Below are 21549 nucleotides of genomic sequence, written 5' to 3'. Positions count from 1 at the left end.
AAATTGAAAATACCGTACATTATGTACATAATTACATGTATAAGTACATACCAAAGCGAGTTTTTATTTAAATGTATAAGTCCATAATAAAGCGAGTTTTTAATTGGATAGCACAATTTGTCAATTTCTTGCATCCCAGCTAAAAGTCTTGCGGAAATACTGAGGAATAGCGTACGGGCGGATGCCAAGTGCACTTTTGCGTGAAAGTATCATTTTTAGCGTAAAATCTGAAAGACTGTCGAAAATCACGCATTTTTATATTTTGACGGATTATCATCATATTTTTGATTATCTTTGATATGGAATTGTTTTTATTTAGAGTTTCAAATTATAAGTCTACTAAATATGGATTTCAATTTAGAATATTACACACACATATATGGCAATATGACACAAAAAATCGTGATTTACTCGAAATAAAAGTTTGTGAGCACTATCAATAGCTCTTAGTTGTTTACAACTCAAATTCTTCGATTTAAATTGGTTCATCAATTGAATATCGATCGTTTCTAATGTCACATATATCAAAATAATTTTTAAGTAAGGTGGAAGAGATAATTCCGAAATGGGACATGCAAAATTTATCCGGGAGGGGGGGGGGATTTGAGTGTAAATTTGAAGATACTGTAAATTATAAACATAATTACATGAATAAGTACTTAAAAAACGAATTACAAAATTTCTGGCCGCAACTGCCTCTGCCCCTCCCTCCCCCGCTGTCTAAGGTCATGTATAGTGTCCGAAAGGATTACATGGAGCTGAAAGTATCCCGCTTTTGCGCTAACGGTTTTGTTTAGTAAGATATTCATCTTTTTCCACATTGAAAACATGTTCAAAATCATTCATTCAATTCGAAATTTTCAGTTCACGCTTCGCGCTCGCATCAAATGCTATAATTTAATACTGATCACTGTTCATGATTTGACGATTTTTATTTTACCTCATTTGCTAAGAAAGCGTGAATGCTTCTAAGCTAGCAACTAGAGGAGCGATAGCTTAAGGTACTCTCCGAGGGATCTATAATGAGGATTAAAATGCCTTACTACCATTACTAGTATAAGGCATTTAAATGCTTTACTTGGCACTAGCGCACTAAGTGGGAATCGAACCCAGGCCACCGGAATTCGAAACCCCCTCACTACCGATTGAGCTATCGCGCCTTAGAATGTTTCGTTTCTAATAAAAAAAACGACTCGGCTTGTACTGGATTCTTTTTAAACAGATTATAATATTGTTTATTTCAAAACTTTATCAAAATGTCCAGTTCACGAATTGGAATATAAATATCAGATTGCGTTTCGCGCTCACATCAAAATCCTATAGATTTTTTTAATGTATTAAATGCTCCGTTTTAATGTCAGAATAAAAAAAATAACATTTCAATTAAATATGAATCATGTTCATGATTACACTTACGAATTGTGTAACTTTCTAACTTTCAGCTATTAATTTCATGGCATGTTAAAAATATGCTCGCATTATTCAAATAGGACTTGTCAGATACTTAATTGTGCTTGTGAGAATCTATTTTGGTACCCCCTGCAAAATACCAAGCCCCGCCCCCGTACTTCTCTGTTGATAAAATCCTAGCTACGCTGCTGGTGAGTGCAGCTGACTGACCAATCGTTTTAAACAAGGGAAGAATTTGTGTTTATTAAGAAAAAAAATGTTTGAAATTACAATAATTACATTCAATTGAGGCAGTAATGAATAAATAAATATATATTGATGTATAAATAACAGATAAAAATTAATGAATAAGTAAATGACCCCCTCCCCAACAAGCTTTCGATTATTTTGCTTCAATTGTTTATGCCTTTTCTTGATTTTTTTTGTTTGGGGGAGGGGGGCAAGTTTCTCCCATCACCTCCATGCATCCTCTATCAAAAGGCTTATGTCAGTCCGTAGCTCATTTCCCCAATTTTAGAATGTAGAAGGCATTATTTCATGCAACTGAGGTCTCTTTAATCAGTTAAATGAACAATTCATAAGACCATAAATCAAAATAGATCGGCCAATAACCATTTGCATGAGCTAAGAGTTTTCATTTGTGGGGAATGATGTTTGAAATACGAAAAGAGTAGTTTCTTAAAGGTCAAGTCCACCCCAGGAAAATGCTGACTTGAATAAATAGAGAAAAATCAAACTAGCATAGTGCTGAAAATTTCATCAAAATCGGATGTATAATATAAGAAAGTTACGACATTTTAAAGTTTTGCTTATATTTTTAACAAAACAGTGATATGCACAACTAGGTGAGTCAGTCGATGATGTCCATCACTCACTATTTCTTTTGTTTTTGTATTGTTTGAATTATACAATATTTCATTTTTTTTTATCTATATGGCAATTAGGACCAACCTGACTGAACCATATATTATAAAACTATGCTAATTCCACAAGCTCAGGGAGGAATTAATCGTTGTATCACTTGACAATGAGGAGAAACTTAGAATAATTCATATATTAAAATACAAAAAATAGTGAGTGGATGACGTCATAGTCCCCTCATTTGCTTACCAGCCAGGATGTGTAGGGGAAGGCGGGGTAAGTTGAGCATAGGGGCAAGTTGAGCCACCAGCCGCAGGCCAATAATGAATGAGTCAGACATTGTGGTGGTGTCATGTATTGATGACCCATAGCATAACCCCTAACCCCACCACATTGTTTCCAACTTTGAAACAAAAAGTAGTTTTTTAGAGGGAAAAATGTGAATTTCAGCCAAAAAAGTATAAAAGAGTGTGAAATAGATAAGTGCTTTATAAACACACACGTCTTTAAATATAATAAAGACATGATAACAACATTATTAGTCCAGGTATGGATCTTCATTCTTGTCATAGTCTTTTATATGATGGATGCATAATAAATGTGTGGATACAAAATTATCGCACTAAGTTCGGACTGGGGTAAGTTGAGCCAAAAAGCATGGGGCAAGTTGAGCCATGGTAATTCCTATGGTAATGTATCTTAAAAAACAAACAAACCATAAAAATCGATTGAAATGCAGGCTGAAAGGAGCAAATTTACATGACTGCTCTTTTCCCTTTACAGGATGTTAGTATTTATAGAGAATTAGCAAGTGAAAAGACTTTAAACAAAAAATTGATATGCTGGTTCTCCCCCATACATTTTGTACATAGTTTTTGTGGCTCAACTTACCCCAGAAGGTGGCTCAAACTTACCCCATATATGGGGCAAGTTGAGCCATTTGACATCGGTTTTTTCAAAGGTCACGATGACTTTCAGTGTTGGGGTAGAAATTTATATATAGGTGGAAAATATTTCAGAAGAATGAAATTTCAAAGCAAGGTACTTATTTCGACAAGATTATTAATCATATCAATTCTAACACGCAAAATGTAAAAACTGTCACAACTTACCCCGCCTTCCCCTATATATCTGTTTTGTGAAATTAAGCAAAACTTAAAAATGTCATAACTTTCTTATTTTACATCCGATTTTGATGAAATTGTCAGTGTAATGCTTATTGGATTTTTGTTTTTCTCTTTTCAATCAAATCAATTTATGTTGGGGTGGACTTGTCCTTTTAAAGTTCACATTTCAATTCTTAAAATCATTTCATCACAGTGTATTGCCATTTTGGGAAATGCCATCGCAAGACCATTATGACAAACAAATCTAAAGGCTAATGACCAGCGTCCAGCGCATATATTGTATGGTCGTACAACTGCATTTCCCAATGTCAAGGGCTGCAGGGTCGTATTATTCATATTTTAACATAATAATTATAGCAGCAGGACATTGGAAACAACTGAAATTAATAATTATTCACAAAAACGCCATCCATAGCTCATCGAACCTAAATAACGTATGACCTTGATCATGTGAACTGAAATTTGTGCAAAATAATCGATGATACTTTAATACCCTTATGTTCAAGTGTAATCTTTAACTGGATCAATAAAAATAATAAGTTATGATGACATTAAAAAAATACCCCCATATGGCCTAAGTTCAGTGATGTCATTAATTTTTTTTCTATACGTTCAAAGTTATAATGAAATTTTGAAAAATGTAACTTTGCTTAAGATTTCAAGGTTGATATGACGCTGTTATATCAAAACTACCGTCACCTCCACCGGAGAAGTGGCTCCTTTAGTCCTGCTCTGCTAGCATGCCGGCGAGACAAAAAATAGGTACTGCCGTGCAACGGCCATTTTTTAATATACTTTGATAATCAAATAACTGAAGTAAAATGTAGATTGACAGAGTGGTTCAAAATGCTAATTCTATCGCTTTATTCATACATGTATGTTTTCTATGATTTTGGATATAGATATTTCTGTAAAATTAATGTTACCATGGTAACGGCAAATTAAATATCAGACCTATTTCTGAATATCGCCACAGGTAGATTTAAGTTCAGCACCAATTCATTCGCGGAAATAGCAAGAAGATCAAACTCTACAAAAGCAAACATAATCCTATATAATATCATGACGAGTATCGCACTGATATAAGCTATGTGCAATATCGATATAATATTGTGCGCTGTTTATTTTTATCAGAAATGTGCATCTGATAAAATAATGTGCATTGTTGTATTTCGCATATATAACATAAAATGATATATATCTTGCATCTTATTTCAATATTTGTTTTCACTATATGTGTCATGACAACAATTATTAGGTATTTATTCGGTTAGCACTAAATCTTGACGAAATTGAGATGCGGAACACAAACATTATACCATTAATAGTTTTTACAAACCTTTATTTTGAGTAAATCACGATTTTATATTTCATATTGCCATATATGTGTGTGTAATATTCAAATTTGAAATGCATATTTAGTAGACTTATAATATGAAACTCTGAATAAAAACAATTTCATATCAAAGATAATCAAAAATATGATGATAATCCGTCAAAATATCAAAATGCGTGATTTTCGACAGTCTTTAAGATTGTACGCTAAAAATGATACTTTCACGCAAAAGTGCACTTGGCATCCGCCCGTACGCTATTCCTCAGTATTTTCGCAAGACTTTTAGCTGGGATGCAAGAAATTGACAAATTGTGCTATCCAATTAAAAACTCGCTTTATTATGGACTTATACATTTAAATAAAAACTCGCTTTGGTATGTACTTATACATGTAATTATGTACATAATGTACGGTATTTTCATTTTTTCTTTCAAAATGCGCACCTGGTAAACTGCACATTGTCTCCTTTCGGATAAAATAAAATGAGATATCTTCCATCTTACTTGAAAATTCTTTTAATATTTGTGGAACTAGAACATTTACTATACATTCGATGGATAAACGCATTTAAATCGAAGAATTTATGTTGCGTAAAAAAACTTCAAACTATTGATAGTTTTCACAAACTTTTATTTCGAGGAAATCGCGGTTTTATGTTTCCCTGTGCCATATGTGTGTGTGTAATATTCAAATTTGAAATGCATATTTAGTAGACTTATAATTTGAAACTCTGAATAAAAATAATTTCATATCAAAGATAATCAAAAATATGATGATAATCCGTCAAAATATCAAAATGCGTGATTTTCGACAGTCTTTCAGATTTTACGCTAAAAATTACATTTTCACGCAAAATTGCGCTTGGCATCCGGCCATACGCTATTCCTGGGTATTTTTGCAAAACTTTTAGCTGGGATGCCAAGCATTAGCAAGCATTAACAAATTTTGCCGTCCAAAGTATAAAAAATCGTTTTGGCCGGTCTACTATATAGTTAGGTTTTATTTATTTATTTATTTTTATTAAATGAACCCTCTGTATATAGGAGTATTGAGAGAGGTAAGATTAAACACAGTCGTATTTTTCGGAGGGGTGTGTGAATAAAATTGCAAGTTTTATATTGTACGCACTGTGTATTACACAAATAAAAAAGGTGAAGTGTATTGTTTATTGAATGAGTGACGGGTTTGAAAAAAATGAACTAAATACTACCATTTTTTTAAATTACGAAACTGTATTTAGCTGTTATGTATTATTAGCTTACTAGTGGCTTTGGTCATATTAACAAATTGATTTGAATTCTAAAAAGATGCATGAGATATGCTTATTGCTATCTATAGACAAAGTTAGCCACTATCGATCAAATATTTGGCTGAAATGTATAGTTAGGTTTTATTTATTTATTTATTTTTATTAAATGAACCCTCTGTATATAGGAGTTATACACATTTTGAATTTTTCTTTGCAAGACAATAGCCACCGGGAAAGTAAGGTAGTGGAATTTTCTTCTCTGTTTTAATTAGTTCGTTACATAAGTACAAGTACTACTTGAATTTCCCTATTCAGGTTCAATATTTTACTAGCTTTGAACCAAAATAATTATCAATTATTATTATTTAGCAAAATGACATGAAATACATATTCATGATAACACGAATGCAGTGGCGACATCATTAAAACGCTATTTTTTAAGCAAGAAGAGCAAATGGAGGACAAATGTTCAAACTGGGGGAATTGCCCCCATGGTCATGAGTAAAAGAGAGAGAGAGAGAGAGGTGGGTATGGGGCACACAATGATGTACGGAGGGAAATTCTATATAGTTGAGGGGGGCGCCACTGCATTAATAATTTTCGGAAAGAATTTTTGTCAGATCAACTCTGTTTAAATATATTAAAATAATATCAAACCAGAAATTTACCTGTTTTTGAGGAATGAAGAAATAAAAATTTGGAACATAACTTTGTGTATGGTTCGTCTGGATTGTAAATATTCATGATGATTAAGACTTATTTTTGCCACGATCACTATTTAGGGCTATACATTATATCTTTAATGCTCGTCTTGGGAAGATGTGAAACTAGCGGGGAGCGCATACCAAGCTAGCGGGGGACTGTCCCTGAGGTTTCCCGTTCAACAGCCGCTAATACGAGTGAAAGATTGATGAGCACTCGTAGCTATCCGTCACTTACAGGCCTATGTTTATTTTAAGAATGTAGTCCAGTATCGAATATATATCAAATATACATGTATATATATGCACGATGTTATGCTCTGGATTTTGATGTCATGTTAGTTTATCCTTTAGAGAATAAAAGAACACTCTTATAAAGGATTTGTCAACATAACCAAGGTTTTGCTGAATATTTGATGAAGGTAATACCACTGCACCCCGCCTCACTGATCAAAGTTAATCAATTAATTGGTTAGAGTTTACCTGAATTTCGGTTAATTTCGACCATTGTCTTTGCTCAAACAATAATATTGACCAATCATTTTGAAAAGTGAATGGAAATTCATGTCGCATTTTAGAACACACTTTTATAGAGTATGTTACATACATTCTACCCAGAGGCGTCGATCGTGACGGGGGAAGACAGGATTGGGGGATGTTCGCCCCCCATGCAATTATTGGAGCAAACATATTGAATATTGACACTTTCTGGAACGTAGAGAATCTATTTTCGAGAGCCCTTTATGATAAAGCAGTTTTTGTCGAAAATTTGTGAATCAGAACTGCAGTGTCGTCCATGACTCTGGACAAACGACATATTTACTCTTTTTGTCAGCTCCGCGACTTAAAGATCAGCTTTCCCGGTTCACCATTATTCGACAAAGACCTCTCATCTGTTCATTGTGATTTGACAGTCATTTTCAACAGATTTACTATTTTGTAGAATCCGTCCCTTTTGCAATTGCAAAAACTCGCTATTTATGTGGTGGAAATATATGCTTAAAAGAGTTTCGGAAAGCACTGTATATAAAGCCATTTAATTGATTTCTTGGGCATAAAAATACCATTAAACTTGTAAAAATGTCATTTCTTGCCTTTGCGTGCAAAAGTCTTTAGTATAATTTTTTTTAAATTTTTGTCATTATTTTTCACATTTAGTATACGCCCCCCCCCCCCATTTGAAACACAGAGCGACGACCCTGATTCTATTTGCTTACCGATAATCATGATGAAAATGGGGCAATTGTAATTAAAAGCATGTTTTGGAAAATATTCTAGCGGGTGTAAAACTAGAAGTAAGCCCCAGATCGATAGTAGAAATAATTGTCCAAGCCTTCGTAGATTCGGTTTAAAAAATTAAAATCATATAGAGTCTTAAGAAATTTTGGTAAAAATCATGATACTGAAAGCTCCTTGCGTTCAGTGTAATTTTAAAGACAATAGTGTTTAAGAATCCCACGTCTGGCAAAAATGATGTTTACCAAAATATCATCGTTTAGGAAAGAAGGTGCATCGGCTCCTCCCCCCCCCCCAAAAAAAAAGAGCCATCAGTAGGCATGGGCTGTTGGTAATATGCTTTCGTTAAACGTATTCTGGTATAATAATGTTTATTTTTGCCTGATTCCTAGGTTCGCCGACGCCGATGTGTAAACGTAGCTTTCCACCGTCCTTCTGGAATTCAAATTTTTACAGTAACGTCACGAACTGCAACAATAACAACGCCAACATCAGCAGCAACAGCCTGCATCTCAACTCAATGTACCCGACGAGCACCTCAACGCACCACGACACATCATCCCTCCTCAACGCCGCACAAGCGGCCGCCGATTCATACACCATGCACCACCACGCGCACCACCGGGCAGCTTCCATGCACCATTCGCAGGCAGAGGCATGGCATTACGGGTTCCCCGCGCACCACCAGTCGTCCTACGCGCATCACCATCACGCGGGGTTGCACGAGTTGGGTTACGGAGTGTCGCCGGGAAGCGCGTTCAGCCCGAGGTACAGCTCTTTGCTCATTCAACCGTCCGTGAGACCGGGGCGGCTGCCGACGATACCGGGTCAGTGTGACTTTACGAAGTCGTCGACGACGGAATGGCCGTCGACCTACACCCCTCATAGTCACCAATCAACGACAGAGGTACCGTCATACACCGTCGAAACAGGTGAAGTTAATGATTATAATCAACCTTTGAATATTATAATTTCTCTCGTGGATACCTCCCCCCCCCATCCTCTGGTTAATATCCTTCCTTCTCACTTCTATACTTAAAAAAAATAGTTTTACCCTTCTCTGCTACTAATGAAGATAATGATGGTGATGATTATAATAATGATGACGATGTTGATGTTAGCAGTAGGACTAATATACTCATAATGGGATACTAATGATGATAATGACGACGATGATGATGCTGATGATAAAGGTGATTATGATGATAATAATGATGGTGATGATGAAGAATACGACGATGATGATAATAGTAGCAACAATCAGATAATGTAACGGGGGAGAAAAAAGACATAAAATCCTCTATTTAAAATATACCAACAACAACAGCTTGTGCATAACATATCAAAATAATACCCTGGAATGTCCTAGAAAATGGAATACATCAACGCTCAATAACCATTAAGTTCGGTAGCAAATGGGGTTAAATACCTATGGGATTCAAGTATACAAAACAAAGATGAATATTAATCCTTTGGGAAGAATAACGTACTATTGAAAAATGGGGGCGGGTTATTAACTTACAAATTGACGTGATTGGTTAATCCGTGATGATAGGGGGAGGAGTCTAGTATATACTGCGTAATCAGAGTATAGTTCAGTAGGCTAATATGACAGAAAGAAGAGATATGAAAGAATCTAAAAAATGATATTTTTAAACACATAGGAGATCTTACCCAACAAAAACCTTTAAAAAAATAAATAAAAACCCAAGGACTCCTCTTCATCTGCTGATTCCAGGAAATATCAAAGGTGGCGCAGTCCAGATTAAATCAAATGATTTTCTTATTTTTCTCATGTATTTTTGTTGTCTGTTTTGCATCATTTTTTAATGTTTCGGGGGGGGGGGTTCTGGTTCAAAATTTCGCTGCAAAATTTGCGATGTTATTGGGACAAGCTGTATGCGATTCCCATTGTTTCATCCAAATTATCCCAACCCTTTTCCTTCTTTTCTTACCCCTTCCCATACAGTCACATTTTAGTACATGTCATACTCCACAGTAGTGTTGTTCCTCTGAGGGGGGGGGGGGGCGAATGGAGGTAGCCCCTCCCCCAGAAAAAAAATCCCAGTGGTTATTTTGCTTCATTTTGTGGCTTTCCGACAATATTGGCAATTTTCTTTTTTCCTTGTAATTTATTTTCTTTTAATTCTTTATTTTTCTTTCTCTCTTTCGTTTTTCTATCTTTCTTTCTTTCTTCCTTTCATACTTATGTTCTTTCGAGATTTATTATTTTCACTATATTTCTTTGTCTATCTTTGTCCCCCTTCCGATAATTCTGGACCTGTCAATGGTTTTAGTTAAGTCTAACAAGTCTCGTCTCCCCCTCTTACCCCTTTCTCCTTCGATAGGCCTACATCTTTCCTTCGAATCTTCTCTGTGTTTCATTTCACTCTCATTCTATCTCATCCTCTTTGCCCATCATGCAACATCTTCGTCGTTCTCGGTCGATCTTGGTCAACTTTCATCGGGTTCTTGTTGTCCAAAGTTTGGAAGAAACTAAATTGATTTACTTGCAACGTATCTTATAATCCTTCCAATACCAATGACGAAAGACGCTCTACCGGTCTGCCATTCTCTCTCTTTGTGAGGCCCGTTTCCACTGCCTCTTCTTATCAGATTGCACGTGTTGAATTTTTCTCCATCCATTTGATGCATGTCCCCATTTTACATTTAATAATTCTTGTTTATGAGTTTCGTTTTAATAAATCCATTCGAAGTTAATTCGTCATACAAGATTGTTTCCAAAATTATACTCCTATATCTGGTCAATGCACAGCGACTACTTTAATGGAACTGTAGTGGCAAGGTCACTCATCATACATAGGCCTAATCAATTGTTTCTGATAAGCCTTTGATTGTGGGAATAATCTTAATGATGTAAAAACATTGTTTGAATTATCTTTGGAAAATTATCATTTATATTCCTTTTTTTATAATCGGGATGTTTGAAAGAATTTTATACCTCAATTCCTTTACCTCTTCAAAGCAAACTATATTAATAATACTGATTTGCACATCACTTGATGGATATAGGAACCCACTTTTGTCATTAATTGAAGTTGTCATGCCTGACTTGAGATAGACGTGCTTGCGTATTATTGCTCGAAAGAACGCGACTTTTAACTGAATATTTTTATGATTAAAATCTGATTAGTTTTCACTGATTTCTGTGACAACAAATTGATTATGTATTGAAAAATGTTTTTCCCCTCTCTAATCAAGGGTTATGTTCTGATTGAAGTGATTATGTAATCATTCGTATAAAGTGGTTGACAACGTCAGCGCATCTCATAGTCATTCTCGAAGAATTCACCATTGTAAAAAACAATCATCCAAATTGCCCACTTTTTATATAGTTTATGCAAAATGTTACATATTTTTTTTTAACCTTGTAACTTTCTTGATGGAGAGAACTCAATGTTTACAATGTGTTCAGTGTGGAACACATTGTGAAATCATTTTCACACTGTTCAATTTGAGCATATCAACACACCTACACTCCATACACATATCCCTACTGGGCAGAATACAGTGTGCTCACAGTGTGGAACACATTGTGAAATCATTTTCACACTGTTCAATTTGAGCATTTCAACACACTTTCACTCCATACACACATCCCTACTAAACAGAACACGCTGTCCACAGTGTGTCCACAGTGTAGAACACAATGTGAAATAACCTTCACACTGTTAAATTTGAGCATTCCAACAAACCCTCACTCCATACACACATCCATACTGGACAGAACACAGTGTCCTACAGTATGTTCACAGTGTGGAACACATTGTGAAATCACATTCACATTGTTCTACACACCCTCGCTCCATACACATATCCCTACTGGACAGAACTCAGTGTGGGCCACAGCGTGGGCCACAATATGTTCACTTTGAGGAACACAATGTGAAACCACCTTCACACTGTTCAATTTGATCATATTAACAGTGTGGATCATATCTTCACACCAGCAGTCCATTATGTGAACACACTGTGAACACAAAAACTGTAGATTCGTCCATGATGTGATAGCATCTCCACATTTCACACTGAATAGTCTGAAAGCGTATCCACAGTGTGAATAACATGTTCACACCATGTGAAACACACTGAACAGTCATTGTAAACGTGTCCAGAGTGTGAAATTATTATCGCCACACTTATATCGGTTATAACCATTTGATTATGTATCGAGAAAGCATTTCAACAGTGTGAATCACATAGTTCACAGTATGAACACACCGCATGATATGCTGTTTCTAGTCTGCAAACACAGACTCATATTTGACGCTTTAACTAATAACAGGTCAAGAGTGAAGACTAGACGCCTAAGGTTCTGTCTGTGTCAAATAAGAGGCAGCCACAGTACATAGTGAATCTAGTCTCACTACTTCAGACTCACATTATACATGTTATATGCGAATTGCGAAAACCAAGTGTCTGGCCTGCAGACTAATCTGTTTCTTTCCAGCCGCCGGGACCTACCCAAGTTTCTCAAAGTGTGTGTGGGGGGGGGGGGGGGCGGCAAGAAAATGGAGGCAGTGGGAACAAACCCACTACTTTATTGGCAACATTGCGTGTTGCGCTGACAGGCATCTTTGTCATCTCATTCAAGTTTTAGCAGACAGACCTATCAGTGTTATTACATTACCGAATCAGTGTAACACTAATCGCAGTAGCAAGCTCCGTGGAATTAACCGCGATTATTTTGTCTGGTTCCATTACCCGCCACTTTCCACTTTCGACTTTCTGTCACTGGAGAATAGGATTGTTGGAAAATGAAACGTTCCATGTCGTTTCTGAACAAAGAATTGTATCGAAAGTTCTGACGTGGATGTCCAAAACTCTGGCAAGCTTAAATTGCCCATTATTTCATTTGTTGAATACGCGTGCACTGCAAAAACACCGGTGTTAATTTAACACCAGTCTGGTATCTATATCGGTCCACAAAGAGGTGTTGAAACAACACCGGTTTGGTGTTAGGCTAACACAAATTTGGCATTGAAGCAACACCAATTAGTGATAAACCAATATCGGTTTGAATCTTAACTGATGTTTTTTTTTCTCTGGTGTGGACCGATATAGATACCAGCATACCAGGCTGGTGTTGAATTAACACCGGCGGCTTTGCAGTGTGCCTTTCTAGATGAGACAAGACAATATGCTTAGCTCCATGAAAATTTAATTGTTTAATGAAAATGACATGACGAGACAGGCCTTCAGTGTATACTGTACATATCCACCTTCATGGGTGCCAATGTCCTCCGATATTAGCCCTGCAAAAGGATAGGCAACTGATTTCGGTGCTCACAGTTTTGTAAAGAATTCTTTTCCTGCTGGTACCCATTTACTTCACCTGGGTCGAGTGCAGAAGACCGATGCCGTTGAGTGGTGATAGTCTTGGTTATGGTCGTTTTGGTGGAGATGGTGTAATAATATTGAAGTGAACTACTTCTTAGATGATTAAAATTCATATTTAGACAGGTTTATAAAAAAAATGAAATAGTACTCACATCCCCTCCGTTTCTGTTTCCTTTTTTTGTGTAGACGCAATAGTTTTGGTCATTTTAAATCAAGGAGATTCAAATCTCTTTGGTCGAACATAATACGTCTATTGAAATTGAAAACAAAAGAAAAATGATTTTGATATTAATCACTATCATGGTAAGGATATGAATGATAAATAATGGTAATAATAATGACATGCTCACCATCATCATCATCATCATAACCTGTAACACCACTACCACCACCATCATCGTCATCATCATCGTCATCGTTACCTTCATCATTATCATCATATTATGGGAGGTGCGATAGCTCAGTCGGCAGAGCGGGGGATTCGTATTCCGGTGACCCGGGTTCGATTCCCACTTGGTGCGCTAGTGCCCTTTGGTAAGGCATTAATCCTCAGTACCAGGTCCTTCGGAGAGGAACTTAAGCCGTCGGTCCTCTGGTTGCTTGCTTACAAGCATTCATGCTTTCTTAGCCGTTAGCAATCAGGTAAAATATCACCACCAACCAACCAATCATCATCATCGTGGGCGTCACCATCATCTCCACCACCACCACCACCACCATCATCATCATCATCATCGCCACAATCATCATCATCATCATCACCACCACCACCACCTCCACCACCATCATCATCACCACCATCATCACCATCATTATCATCACCACCACCACCATCATCATCATCGCCGCCATCATCACCACCAACGCCATCATCATGATCATCATCATCATCACCACCACCACCATCATCATCATCACCACCACCTTCATCATCAATATCATCGCCGCCACCACCACCACCACCACCACCATCATCATCATCATCATTATCATCATCACCACCACCACCATCATCATCATCATCATCATCATCATCATGACATTACCCCTTTCCTGCGTATTCCATAAATTAAAAATTGATCAGAAAGTAGCTCATCCAACCTACGCCATCGCCATCATCCCTCATCCTTCTTCTATGACTGTGAACGTGTCCAATCAGTAAATCCCTCATCACTACCTTAATCCCCCCATCCTCGTCCGACCATTCCCCTCCAATCATCACCTTCACTACAAAACTAATATTACTCCGCCAAAGATATACACCGTCACCTAACCCTCCTTATATTACCCCTTTTTAATTTTCATAATTTGAAACAACGCGCCCCCATTTTTACACCTTCACTTTAAAACACCATATTGCAGACGGCCTTGACTTACTTCTAATCACCCCTATTTTCTTTGTTATTCTTTACTTTTTCGTCGCTTTTTCGTTTTTCAGGGACTTTTTGGAGGGGATGGAAATTGGCGTACCTCTGCTATTAGTCATACACCTTTCTTCAACTTGTCATGTAGTCATGGCCGTTGCCATGGTAACACTTTCCAAGGTGGCAGAAAAATTATTGTGATCATGTGGGATGCAACCTTCATGAATAAACAGACAAACAGCTTGAATAAACGTAATTTTACAGATTGTAGACAGCGCGTTGATCATGATGATAATTGTGGATAAAGCGTAAAACCAGACGTTTTAAGTTATGCCGTCTCTTTGTAGGGGATTTACCTGACGAAAGGGATGAAATTGTAAATTTCTTTTACACAATCGATGTAATCATTGTCATGACGGTTCTCCTGCAGAAAAAAAAAAATCATAATTCAGAAATTGTTGCGATTACCTTGACTTGTCTTGCATCATGATTACACATATAGATCTATCATAATCATGCATTCGTGAGATGGTTGAAGAATTATCTAAGTTTGGTGATTTAAAAGCTGAAATTCTCGAGAGATTCGTGGAAATATTTTTAAAAGACAACTTTTCAGTATCTAATGTTAGGTGCTTAAGAAGCTGGAAGGACTAATGGATCTTTTTTGTATTAAATTGTTTTTATTTGTCAGTAACTTCAACACTTTCACATGAAAAAAAAAAGAAATACATATATAGCAAAATTACTATCATCTTTTTAAGAAAATAGTAGATGAATTATTGACAACTCATAAAATAACTCTTACACTCTTTATCTTCTTTTCTCTTGGAAGCATTAAGTGATTATAACATCTCATATCTGTATCATATTTTTCATGCAAATCATACATTGGAATACTTTGAAAAGGCGATATAGAAATAATTTGTTATCATTAGGGAAGGCGTAATGATATAAAATGCACTGTCATTTTTTTTTAAGTTATTGTGTGGGGTGCGTTTTAGTTTTCCGAATAGTGTGGTGATCATGTTAGCTTTTATGTAGGGATTCTGTGAATATTTGCAATCACTTGCAAATATTATGTTGCAATTTTACAACTAATGGATCAAATTTAACTATAGCAAATCAGATTACACTCCTTGTTTCAAGGAGGAGATTAGCAATCAGTTGCAAATTTGTAATTAATTAAAAGACATATGCTTGATTTAGAGACTGAAATTATACTTGGTTATTGATCGCAAGTTTCTTGCAATGCCCCATTGGTCTCCCTGATGTTACAGCTACATGTATAGTTATTATTTTTGCAATTGTTTTGTCTTGATTAGAAATGAGTGAAGACGGTGATTCAATTTTTTATCTAATGGGAAGATGGTTTTCATGAAATTAGAAAGAATGGTGATGCATACTGGATGTACGAAGCAAAGGTAGTGCATGGGGTGGGCTGAAGGGGAGGGGGAGAGACAAGATGTGGGGCATAGCTAACGAAATGGTGACGAATGATCCGCCAGAGGCTCAATCCCAACTTATGAGACACGTGAGACAGAAAGAGCGAAAAAAAAAAACGACGTTGTCTTAAATATAAATTAGTAGGGCCCCCATGTATGTCCGTAGTATTACAAAAAAAGAAATAATAAAGAAAAAAAGAAGCCTGATAAAATAAAAGGAAGAATTGGGGAAGGAGGAGGAGAAGAAGATGGAGGAGGAGGGAAGATGAAAAAGAATTCGAAGAAAAGGAAGAAGAGAAGATAAGAAATTAAGAAGAATAAGCAGAAGAAACCTAAAAATTGAGAAAAGGGAGACCTTGACGAAGAAGAGGAAGAAGAAGGAATAGGAGAAAGAGAAGAAGAAAAAAAAAGAGAAGAAGAAACAGTAACAAAGTCGTTCAAACTATATCGACCATGAACTATATGAAAATGATCTAGCGATAACATAGTGTCTATAAAAAGCCATTTTAGGCTATTGTGGAGATTTTAGGGTCTTTTTAATGGTTGCAGATCTTTTTTATTACTATATATTTGACTCATTCAAATGTATAACATTCATTTTGTTATTTCAATTAGAAGATACTAAAATTAAAAATTATGTCACCTCCATCATGACTGCAGATAAACCAGTCTAAAACATGGATCGAAATGGAGAAGCGACTTGCTCTGTGAAGACTGTGAATCCAACACTGACTGGAAACTTGAAACAGTTGCGGGTTACTTATATCGGGCAGAATAACAAATCGAAGTTTATCAAAAATAATGATGTCCCTTTTTCAAAAGCTCCCGCGAGAGACACAATTACATTTCATTCCTATCATTGGGCAGGCTTCTCTTCCCTCGAGATGCCCTCACCGCTGCAGGCTGTATACCCTCATGCATCTGGGTACTAATGGATAATTCGTTTTTCATACCCGTTCAGCGTACAGCGAAAACGGAAAATCAGTACGTGGTTCGGTCTTTGAAAACAAAAAACGAAATCACAGCGTGAAAACCCGTGCTGTGATTTCGTTTTTGTTGATCAAAAACAGAATATGAAATCAGAAATGTTTTGAATCAGGGTACTAATGGATAATTCGTTTTTCATACCCGTTCAGCGTACAGCGAAAACGGAAAATCAGTACGTGGTTCGGTCTTTGAAAACAAAAAACGAAATCACAGCGTGAAAACCAGTGCTGTGATTTCGTTTTTGTTGATCAAAAACAGAATAGGAAATCAGAAATGTTTTGGGCTCTCTCTGATTTCTCATTTTATATTTGTGTTTTTATGTATCAAAAACAAAACCAGAACACGCTCTCCGCTCCGTGATTCCGTTTGTAAAAACGAAAGCAGCGAAGACGAGATCAGAGACTCCCTTTTCCAGTCCCTGCAACGTGATTTCGTTTTTCGTACAACCTACAGGCATATTAAAGAGCGCCCTCCAGGAGGTGAGGCAAGTTTCAATGGAGATTTTAATAAACTGTACCACACATATTATGTTGAAGCCAGTTTAAAAGGAGGTGAGGCAAGTTTCAATGGAGGTTTTTATAACTGTACTCTAAATTATGTTGAAGCCAATTTAAATGGAGGTGAGGCATGCAGGTTTCAATGAAGCTCAGTTATTTAAAAAGAATCAACTGTACCACACATTATGGTGAAGCCAGTTTAAAAGGAGGTGAGGCAAGTTTCAATGGAGGTTTTTTCAAAATAATAAACTGCATGTACCACACATTATGGTGAAGCCAGTTTGAAAGGAGGTGAGGCAAGTTTCAATGGAGGTTTTTTAAAAAGAATAAACTGTACCACACATTATGGTGAAGCCAGTTTGAAAGGAGGTGAGGCAAGTTTCAATGGAGGTTTTTTAAAAAGAATAAACTGTACCACACATTATGGTGAAGCCAGTTTAAAAGGAGGTGAGGCAAGTTTCAATGGAGGTTTTTTAAAAAGAATAAACTGCATGTACCACAAATTATGGTGAAGCCAGTTTGAAAGGAGGTGAGGCAAGTTTCAATGGAGGTTTTTTAAAAAGAATAAACTGCATGTACCACACATTATGGTGAAGCCAGTTTGAAAGGAGGTGAGGCAAGTTTCAATGGAGGTTTTTTAAAAAGAATAAACTGTACCACACATTATGGTGAAGCCAGTTTGAAAGGAGGTGAGGCAAGTTTCAATGGAGGTTTTTTTAAAAAGAATAAACTGTACCACACATTATGGTGAAGCCAGTTTAAAAGGAGGTGAGGCAAGTTTCAATGGAGGTTTTTTAAAAAGAATAAACTGTACCACACATTATGGTGAAACCAGTTTAAAAGGAGGTGAGGCAAGTTTCAATGGAGTTTTTTTAAAAAGAATAAACTGTATCACACATTATGATGAAGCCATAAAAGTAATTGAGGCAATTAGTTTCAATGGAGGTTTTTTCAAAAGAATAAACTGTACACATTATTGTGAAGCCAGTTTAAATGCAGCTAAGGCAAGTTTCAATGGATCGAGGTTTTTTAAATAGAATAAACTGCACATTATGGTGAAGCCAGTTTGAAAGGAGGTGAGGCAAGTTTCAATGGAGGTTTTTTAAAAAGAATAAACTGTACCACACATATTATGTTGAAGCCAGTTTAAAAGGAGTTGAGGCAAGTTTTAATGGAGGTTTTTATTACTGTACTCTAAATTATGGTGAAGCCAGTTTGAAAGGAGGTGAGGCAAGTTTCAATGGAGGTTTTTTAAAAAGAATAAACTGCATGTACCACAAATTATGGTGAAGCCAATTTAAATGAAGGTGAGGCAGGTTTCAATGGAGGGTTTTTTTTTAAAGAATAAACTATACCACACATTATAGTGAAGCCAGTTTTAAAGGAGGTGAGGCAAGTTTCAATGGAGGTTTTTTTAAAAAGAATAAACTGTACCACACATATTATGTTTAACCCAGTTTTAAAGGAGGTGAGGCAAGTTTCAATGGAGGTTTTTATAATTGTACTCTAAATTATGGTGAAGCCGATTTAAATGGAGGTGAGGCAGGTTTCAATGGAGCTCAGTTTTTCAAAAAGAATAGGCTGTACCACACATTATGGTGAAGCCACTTTAAAAGGAGGTGAGGCAAGTTTCAATGGAGTTTTTTTCAAAAGAATAAACTGTACTACACATTATAGTGAAGCCAGTTTAAAAGGAGGCGAGCTAGGCAAGTTTCAATTGAGGTTAACTGTACTCTAAATTATGGTGAAGCCAATTTGAATGGAGGTAAGGCAAGTTTCAATGGAGGTTTTCTAAAAAGAATAAAATAAACTGTACCACACATTATGGTAAAGCCAGTTTGAAAAGAGGTGAGGAAAGTTTCAATGGAGGTTTTTAAAAAGAATAAACTGTACCACACATTATGGTGAAGCCAGTTTGAATGGAGGTGAGGCAAGTTTCAATGGAGGTTTTTTCGAATAAACTGTACTACACATTATGGTGAAGCGGCACCAGTTTAAATGGAGGCGAGGCAAGTTTCAATGGAGGTTTTTATAACATACTCTAAATTATGGTGAAGCCAATTTGAATGGAGGTGAGGCAAGTTTTAAAGGAAGTTTTTTATAACCGTACTCCAAATTATGGTGTAGCCAATTTAAAAGGAGGTGAGGCAAGTGCCAATGGAGTTTTTTTTATAACTGTACTACACATGAGTGTGAAGCCAATTGAAAAGGAGGTGAGGAAAGTTTCAATGTACGTTTCTTAAAAGGAATAAACTGTACCACACATTATGGTGCAGACAGTTTAAAAGGAGGTGAGGCAAGTTTCAATGGAGGTTCCACTTTCTGCACCATGATTTGTTTTTTTTTTGTATGAGCTACAGGCAATATTAAAGAGCACCCTTCACGATAATTATACACGTGAACGCAGCGCTTGCATCGAGTCAGTACATACAGTGCAGGCATTTTTTTATACTACCACGTGCGTGATTGTGAATCAAGAAGTTGACAAGAAGCTACAAGATGGCTTTTTCAAGTGTGTCCATTGAAACTTGCCTCACCTCCTTTTAAATTGGCTTCACCATAATTTGGAGTACGGTTATAAAGAACTTCCTTTAAAACTTGCCTCACCTCCTTTAAATAATACCAGTACAGTTTTTTCTTTTTAAAAATCTCCATTGAAACTTGCCTCACCTCCTTTCAAACTGGCTTCACCATAAATTATTCTTTTCAAAAACCTACATTGAAACTTGCCTCACCTCCTTTTCAATTGGCTTCACCATCATTTGTAGTACGGTTATAAAAAACTTCCTTTAAAACTTGCCTCACCTCCTTTAAAATTGGTTTCACCATAATACCGGTAGTTTATTCTTTTTAAAAAACCTCCATTAATTGAAACTTGCCTCGCCTTCATTTAAACTGGCTTCACCATAAGGTGAAATACATTTAATTCTATTAAAAGAAAACCTCCATTGAAATTGCCTCACCTCCTTTTAAATTGGCTTCAACATAATTTAGAGTACAGTTATAAAAACCTCCATTGAAACTTGCCTCACCTCCTTTTAAATTGGCTACACCATAATTTGTTCTTTTTAAAAAACCTCCATTGAAACCTGCCTCACCTCCATTTAAACTGGCTTCACCATCATGTGTAGTACAATTCATTCTTTTTCAAAACCTCCATTGAAACTTGCCTCACTTCCTTTTAAACTGGCTTCAACATAACATGTGTGGTACAGTTTATTCTTTAAAAAAAAAAACTCCATTGAAACTAGCCTCACCTCCTTTTAAACTGGCTTCGACCACCATAATGTGTGGTACAGTTTATTCTTTTTAAAAAACCTCCATTGAAACTTGCCTCACCTCCTTTTAACTTGGCTACACCATAATTTGGAGTACGGTTAGAAAGAACTTCCTTTAAAACTTGCCTCACCTCCTTTTAAAGTGGCTTCACCATAATGTGTGGTACAGTTTATTCTTTTTAAAAAAACTGAGCTCCATTGAAACCTGCCTCACCTCCATTTAAATTGGCTTCACCATAATTTAGAGTACAATTATAAAAACCTCCATTGAAACTTGCCTCACCTCCTTTAAAACTGGCTTCAACAGAATTTGTGTGGTACAGTTTATTCTTTTAAAAAAACCTCCATTGAAACTTGCCTCACCTCCTTTTAAACTGGCTTCACCATAATGTGTGGTACAGTTTATTCTTTTTAAAAAACCTCCATTGAAACTTGCCTCACCTCCTTTTAAATTGGCTTCACCATCATTTGTAGTACAGTTATAACAAACTCCATTGGAACTTGCCTCACCTCCTTTTAACTTGACTACACCATAATTTGGAGTACGGTTAGAAAGAACTTCCTTTAAAACTTGCCTCACCTCCTTTAAAATTGGTTTCACCATAATTTAGAGTACAGTTATAAAAATCTCCATTGAAACTTGCCTCACCTCCTTTTAAAGTGGCTTCACCATAATGTGTGGTACAGTTGATTCTTTTTA

At 36.3% G+C, this 21549-nt stretch overlaps 1 protein-coding gene across 1 annotated transcript in view; it reads left to right on the top strand.

Moving 5' to 3' along the window:
• LOC121412997 (transcription cofactor vestigial-like protein 2) overlaps nt 1–21549 on the top strand; it is a 42148-nt gene that overhangs the window by 7726 nt on the left and 12873 nt on the right. Inside the window, exon 3 of the mRNA XM_041605760.1 lies at nt 8313–8852. Coding sequence (XP_041461694.1) covers nt 8313–8852 — 540 coding nt within the window. The remainder of the gene's footprint in view (nt 1–8312; nt 8853–21549) is intronic.

Source organism: Lytechinus variegatus, chromosome 4 (genome assembly GCF_018143015.1).
Source record: "Lytechinus variegatus isolate NC3 chromosome 4, Lvar_3.0, whole genome shotgun sequence".
NCBI classification, from domain to species: Eukaryota; Metazoa; Echinodermata; class Echinoidea; order Temnopleuroida; family Toxopneustidae; genus Lytechinus; species Lytechinus variegatus.
Note: the sequence above shows the minus strand (reverse complement) of the source record. Positions and strands in the feature narration are given on the sequence as shown.